This window comes from Vitis vinifera, chromosome 7, assembly GCF_030704535.1.
Source record: "Vitis vinifera cultivar Pinot Noir 40024 chromosome 7, ASM3070453v1".
NCBI lineage: Eukaryota > Viridiplantae > Streptophyta > Magnoliopsida > Vitales > Vitaceae > Vitis > Vitis vinifera.
The window spans coordinates 22,923,890-22,931,296 of NC_081811.1; the positions used below are offsets into that span (position 1 = coordinate 22,923,890).

Below are 7,407 nucleotides of genomic sequence, written 5' to 3' on the forward strand. Positions count from 1 at the left end.
TGGTAGGCACAGTGCCACCACTAGTTCTCTGCAGGTGGAAGCTGAATCATGCCAAAGATAAAGCAGCTATCTATCTCCGCTCGCATTCTTCCTCGTTTTCAGCATCATTATCTACATTTTCTTCTGTTAGCCATATCCATTCCGGAGTTCAAGGTGAAAGACGATGTCAAAGAGGCACCGCATGCTCTTCTATAAGGAGATACCTTTTCTAGGATTTTGTACAAGGGACATGGTCTAGGCAAGGGTAGTTTGGTTTCATATGCTGTCACTGAAGCTTATGATCCAAGGGCAGGTTTGGTCACGCGAACGTCTGAAGTCTGAACCAAGAATCCTAGCCTTGAAGAGGAGTTTAGTCTATGCCCCTTCATATATACAGCATATTATTTATCAGTTGCACAGTGCAACCTGGAATGGATCAAAACCTACAAGCCAGAACTGATTGTATGGGTGGATTTTAAGTTACTAATACCTCTCTCTCTCTCTCTCTCTCTCTCTCTCTCTCTCTTTAATGACAGAAAATCTTTGCAAAATAATAATAATAAACCCAAAATTAAAACTAAAATGGGTTACGGAATTTCAATGCAGATTTCCTCTTTTATATCTCAAAGTCCACAAAGTTGGATGAAGGCATCATTTCAGATTCATATTATGCTCAACAATTTCATTGCCAACAATATTTGTTTAAATCAAATAAAATTATGAAATAAATTCTAAAATGAAACAAGAAATATAAAATGAATTAACTAGAAGACATCATCATCTTTCATGTGCTCTCCCCCCAAAACCAAATAGAATGAACCAATAGCAACTAAAACCCATTTGTGGGAGAAAATTGTATCTCTCCAGCAGTTCCTTACATGGGCTAGATCATATATATATATAGATATTTTTATAATGTCTTTTATATCCATATACAAAACCCTGATTTCAAAACTCAAAGAACTATACTGACTGAAGGATGAGATAAGAAACAGTCTTTCACCGGTGTAAAAGGTACCTGAAACTGAAATCATATGGCATCACTTGTACCAACTGTGAAAGAGGCCCTCTTCCCCTTCTCTCGAGGCACTTAACTGCTTCATTCCGGAGGTCATCCGGGAGTTGCAGACTGATCCAATCCAGAAATGATTCAAAGTCCTTTGCAAAGTCAAGTAGATACCAATCCAACAGTTTGGGGATAATTAACTTGTTTGTTACTGAGATACCAACTGCTGCATGTAGATAGTCTCTCTTTGCCACTTCCAACTCAATTTCCACTTCAGATGCTGTGTACACCCTCACCTTCATATGACAATTCCATGTTAGCAGAAGTTTATGCATAAACTTTATTTAAATTCAAAGACAATGCTAAGGTGGCTTTGGAAATATTATTATGCAACAGCGATTGTCGGTTACAAAAATAAATCATCAGAAAGAGCTATTTGAAAATGAATCTCTGGTGAATAAAGAGATGTCTTGTGCCAATAACAGATTTCATAATTCATCTCCATTTTTCATCAGATAGGAGGGCATTTTCCTCAAGAATGTACTTCCTGGTCAAATTCATTCCCAATCAGCAAAGTGGGGATTTATAATGCACCACACCAAATTTTCAAGATTGTTAGACCATGGTGCATACAAGATGCCATGAGGTCAGCTGCTAAAGTCTGCTGAAAGTTGTGAATGCTAAAAAACTCTCAAGGGTGGGTGCAATGCATTGCACCATCCAACCATAACCCCAACAATTGCATTTGCACAATTCAAAATTTTGAAATGGAAAGCAACCTATTATGATAAATGTCTTGTATCTGAGCCCAAGAGGCATCCTTGTAGCTCAGGGCTGATATCTTTTCCAAAACCCATATGGTGGTCAGTGACAGTGGGCCCGAGGAGAAATTTCTTGGGCATACTAAGGTATTTTCATCATTGGGTTGGATGTAAGTACCCCCTCACAGTGCAATTAGAGTTGTATTGCAGCCTTGAGATTTCTGTAATGAGAGATGAGAGTTGGGACTTTTGCAACCCTAATTCATTATATGTGATAGTCAATTTAATAACCCTCTCCTATGAGGACATAGGCACATTGTTAAATCACATAATTCTTGTTTCATGCTGTAATTGCACTTTAATTTCCTTACAGTTACCAGGTTTGATGATTTCAGGGCCAGGCACCCAACCAAATCGAAAAGAATTGTCCTCTATAACTGGATAGCCAAATCTAATATTAGGTAAAACTTACAGCAGGAGAAGACCAGCTACCGCAGGAGAGTGCAAAGGTAACCAAAGGTTCGGACCACTCCAATCCAAATGTGCTGCGAGCCTTCATCTCATCAGCTTTTGCAGCTTTTGAGCAGGTCTAGTAACAAGACGGAAAAAGGAAATCCACCATGCAATTTAAGATACATATTTTGCCAAGGATGCAGTCCAGTTAATAAAACTTGAGATGGTTTTAACTTACATATTTCAAGTGATAAGGCAGTCTCAAGATGAAATGCTCAATTGTAATTGCATTCAGCAAGCATCCTCCAACATTTATTGTTGCCTGAGGAACCAGAATTGAAAAGCGGTTACTGTTTTTCAACACCATTACCACTGCCATTCAGGAGATCATGTCCATAAAGTATTGTTGGAAAGTCAACTGAATCTTCAAAGTAATTACTCAGAAGCTAGAATTTTATGAAGAAGAGCATGGTTATGGTGGAGTCACACCTAGATATTTGTGCTACTAATAATGATAGTTCCAAGAGCATGTATTTAAACCAGTTCTAACTTCTAACTTCTGAGCCTTTTGTAGACTAGACCATACAAGAAACATGAGATTCAAGTTTAAGCAAATATAATGTCGTGGAATATTGTTAATATGTCCATATTCCTAATATACATTAATACATGCACTACAAGAGAAGAATAAAATAAAATAGAAAGGCGTTTGCAAGGTTATACTGGATAACAACAAACAAGAATAATAGGACAGACTTACCTTCTGCATCAGAGCTACAACCATTTCAGGATTCTCAGGCACTCCATGCTCCAGAAATGCCTGAAACACTGGTAGAATCAGTACTCTTGCCTTGCTTTTCTACGGTAAATTGTCTAAATGTAAATAACTTGCAGTAAGCCATACAACATCCATGTGAGTAGTTCATTTTGATAAATTTATTTATGCTCGAAACTATGAGCCAATTGTCTTTTCTTTTCTGCATTGTAAATTTTTAAACATGAGGATGACAGTGAGATCTCTTACATTCATCATGCAGGAATTGTATATGTTTATCCAAAATGCGAGCTTCTGCTGATGGGTAAGACCCTCTAAGTTGACACAGGCAAGCTTCCCCAGTAGGAGCCTGATTATTTAGAATGGGAAGGTAAATACAAATATTGGAAGTATTAAATCAGACAAAAAAACATAAAACTTACTTTAGTCCAAAAATTACTGGAAGTATCAAATCATAGGAAGAAACATAAAACTTACTTTAGTCTGTGGATCAGAAACAGTGCATTTGTTTTTCTGTTCAGATCAACTGAACCAGCTTGAATGTCACAGAGATGCTTGTAGGGCCCAACATTTCTTGCTCCAAATTCTAAACAGATACCATAAGGATCCAGAGACTCTGCTTCTCCATTACTTTCATTAGAAGCAAATGCTAATGGAGGGGGGGTGGCATCTGATTCCACCACTTTTTCCCTCAATGTGCTCATTCTTAAGAAAATGCTGGACAAGCACTTCACAATGTCCTCAGAGATTTTGTTCGGTCCGCTGTCAGCTTCTGATACCCTTTCATCTAAAGAAGCACAAGAGCTTTCTTGTGCTCTTTCCTGGTCAACTAATCTGCACTCTAGCTGGACAATTGATGGCGGTAATTAATTTTACTATAAAAATGCTCAAATCTTATTTTTACTGATAACTGCTTATTACTAATAGATACCTGCAGCTTCAGAGGATCCCGAAACTTTTCTACTGGTTCGTGCTTAATCGGAGATTTCTTAACTGGGGTTATAACTCTGGGAGATTTCTTATCTGGAGATTGCTTATTCTTTGACGAGTTCATACATGTTTGGTTCTCCTTTCCTTGCCGATCCTCCTCCAAAAGAGGTGAAGATGAATTGCGTTTCTTTAAAGCCTGTGTCCCATTCACAGTCCTGGTGGAACAATGTCCTGCTCTATCAGAGACAGAGTCAGCTGATAATAGCTTTCTACTTGAAGTACTTCTGGTGAGAGAAGGCAGAGGTCTGGTGGCAGATGTTTCTAAATTGATTTCATTTTGGGATAAAGACTTTGATTGCTCCTGTTTGGAACTTCCAACACTGGATTGATCAATCACATCGGTCGAGTTTTCTACATGCCTCTTGCAGGATATGTATACAGCTTCCTGATAAAGACCTTGTCGGAAATTCACAACCTGTTCTTCCAGCCGAACAACCTCCTCTTCCAATACGGCAACTTCAGCAAGAAGCTCTAATGTCTATAACAAAGCAAATCACATTCCACCATTATTCTCAAAATCAAAGTTCAAGATAATGTACAAATTTTCCAAATTAAATATCACATTGATATGTTTTCGTGTTGGGTTTCTCTTATTTTCCTCTATCAAAGCCCATCTATGCCATTGACCCTTCTCTATTATGCTAAAAAGTTAAAAGTAAATCATGAATTATACTAACATATGGAGGCAGATAAGGAGGAAGACGAGGAAGAGCTCCTAAAGGTCTAGTAAATGCCCTCTCCAATGCTCTGTGAACATTCTCTTCATGCCTAAGCTTCTTCTTTAGCTTGTCTACCTGAAAAATTGAATGCGAAATAGTATCAGATCAACCGAAAACAAAAGAAAATAATAGTGAAAAGCACAAAATGGAGATAAAATTGAGTACATCTTGTAGTAAGGCCATTTTCCTTTCTCTGCTCGACCTTCTGCGATTCATGGAAGTTTTGTTAGCACCCACTAATCTGCTTCCCTCATTCTCCATCTTCTTCTCCTTTGAAAATTTGGAAGGAAGAAAAAAATTATAATGAAAAGAAAAAGGTTACAACAAAATTAGACTCTGAAGAAAAGAAACTATTCGTTTCTTAAGAGAAATAAAGAAATCCAGAGATTTGGATCAAAAGTACATACTTTTTCAGTCCGGAAGGAGATTTCACAATCAGTAAGAATAATTAAAAGGAAATAAAGTCGCATATTTTCTTTATCAAAAGACAATAGTCACAATACTATAAAACAACAATGTAACAGAAGGGAGAAATGAAATAAAAAAAACTAGATTTTCTAGTGAATTTGAAAACCCCAACAAGAGGTGCTTCAAACACAAACTTTTTCAGAATTTCTAGGAACTGAAACACCAGGGCCTTATTTTCCGGAGAAACAAACAGACCCATCTTGAAATTGGTACGAAATGAGATTATGAGAGAGAGCATACTTTCTCATGAACCAGAGGCGTTTTCATGGTCTGAAGAGCAGTCCGGACTCTGGTATTCATCTCTTAGTTTCCTGCAAAACCAAAGAAAGAGCAACAAAATTAATACCCAAAAAATCGATTAAATAAAACGAAATATAAAATGATCGTAAAACCAGGAAGTAACAGCAAAAGAAAAGGTAAAAAAGGAACAGACCCTTTAGAGAGCGAGAGCGAGGGAGAGAGAGAGAGTTCATTTCATAACTTTACAGAGCGGGAAACTTGAATGCAATATTACACAGAGACACGAATGCCTGCATCTTTTCTTTTCGATGTTGGTGAAGCTACACAACAACCCCACACACCAGAAGATGAAAAGAATCACAAAACGACGAAGTTTCGAGCTATAACGTCACTCAAGGAAAGCGTAACAGATGGTGAAGAACAACTGTTTTTTCTCTAATAATATATTGCAAACATCATGCTTGGGGGAGCACAAGAGAGAGATAGCTTCAAACAGAGTTTGTTTTTTTCTTTTTCTTTTTCAAGATTGGAGTGAGAGAGATTCACAATGGTTGTACACAAAAGAGCTTTTCCCGGGAGAGGAAGAAGTGGGGATGCGAGTGTGATCTGGCACTGAGGACAGTGTCCAGTGAGACGTAAGTGATTGGCTGGAAGTGGGAGGTGCACTTTAGCCTTCTGCCCGACTACATGCTCTCATCATTATCTAACGTGCGCTTCTTCCTACTTCATTTGCCTTTATTCACACGCTATACGCTACCCACATTGCTATTTTCCTTTCTTTTCTTTTCTTTTCCTTTCTTTTCTTTTCCTCTCCATCAAATACTGAAATTTGGAAAGTGGTTCTCAAGTCTCCACCACACACTGCTGGGTTATCTCTCAATCATAGCTTATCATTTTCATAGATACCCACATACCAGTACTAAATATCGTAGCAAAATTTGTCCACATTAGATACTTCATAATACATTGAAAAAGCAAAAACTTCAACAAAAATACAAAAAATGGGAGTGTTTATGGAAGAGGCCTCCACGTGATCCTTAGCAACTCTGCAGTCTGCATTACCCACAATAAATGATAATTCCTTTATCTGCAAGAATCTGAAACATATTGATAAGCAGATCAGCCTTTTAATTATACAAAATTTACTTTGGAAAGTTTATTGTCCAGAGGACTTTAACCTCAGTAGTCTTGAGTCTTGACAAGTAAGCAAACCAACATGCTAATCAATGATGGTAAGTTGGTAACCAGTCACTAACCTCTCACTTCTTTTCCTGCACCCTTTGTTTTCCATTTTTCCAACTTTTTCAAAGCCATTGCAAATAGGACCATCGAGTCTTATCATACGAGTTAAAATACATATTTTATAAATTGATTTTATATTAGCTCTGTCAGTGGAACAAGGTGTTAGATGGACTGAACGCTAGTCTTTGAACTTGAATTTTTTTAATCCACTTCACACAAATAGATGATAAAAATTTGTCAGTATGAAAGGCTTGGACAAGGGAAAACAGACTCTGACTTCTTTGAGATACCCAAAAAAGGATCCAAAGCTGACAAGAGTTCGAAGTTTGAACACTAGCCATTTTTAAGGGGCATTGGACTGGATAGAGACAACCATCAACCAGAGCCAACAAAATAAGTTTTATTTCACTTTTTTAAATAGTATTAGGAAATAAATAAATAGCCTCATATTTTTCATGCAGTGATTTTAGAGGATATGTGGGTGTGGATATTATCAGCCACTGTTTTATTTTTGTTTCATTTTCTTTTCTAACTTAAGATTTCAGGACTGAGAGTTAAGGTATGTGAATTGGAAGCAGGGGGGAAGGGAGGAGCAAGTAATAAGACTTGCTGAATATGAGAAATTAAGTGTCATAAAGATTGGTAGAGATTATTTAATGAAAAGGTAAGACATTGTGACATTCCCAATGCTTTATATGATTATATTTGAAGGTTAGGTGAATGAATTTGAAGATAATTGCATATTTTTTATTAGCAAGCACGTGATTTAGACAC

General features: G+C 37.2%; 1 protein-coding gene across 1 annotated transcript; it reads right to left on the reverse strand.

Moving 5' to 3' along the window:
• Window positions 1-716: 716 nt before the first annotated feature.
• LOC100256691 (uncharacterized) lies at window positions 717-6,175 on the reverse strand. Its single transcript, XM_059738452.1, has 11 exons — window positions 5,585-6,175; window positions 5,392-5,462; window positions 4,849-4,953; window positions 4,642-4,758; window positions 3,906-4,442; window positions 3,452-3,819; window positions 3,224-3,323; window positions 2,960-3,019; window positions 2,438-2,521; window positions 2,219-2,335; window positions 717-1,281 (listed from the first exon to the last, which is right to left on the reverse strand). The coding sequence occupies exons 2-11, from the start codon at window positions 5,449-5,451 to the stop codon at window positions 979-981; spliced, it is 1,851 nt and encodes a 616-aa protein (XP_059594435.1). The 5' UTR covers window positions 5,452-5,462; window positions 5,585-6,175; the 3' UTR covers window positions 717-978.
• Window positions 6,176-7,407: the final 1,232 nt, after the last annotated feature.

Excerpts from the sequence above, each read along its gene's own strand:
- LOC100256691 (XM_059738452.1), bottom strand. The coding sequence starts at position 5,451 with ATGAATACCAGAGTCCGGACTGCTCTTCAGACCATGAAAACGCCTCTG. Across the intron at positions 4,954-5,391 it reads CGCCTCTGGTTCATGAGAAA|GAGAAGAAGATGGAGAATGA; the intron begins GTATGCTCTCTC and ends AAATTTTCAAAG. Across the intron at positions 4,443-4,641 it reads CTCCTTATCTGCCTCCATAT|ACATTAGAGCTTCTTGCTGA; the intron begins GTTAGTATAATT and ends GCTTTGTTATAG.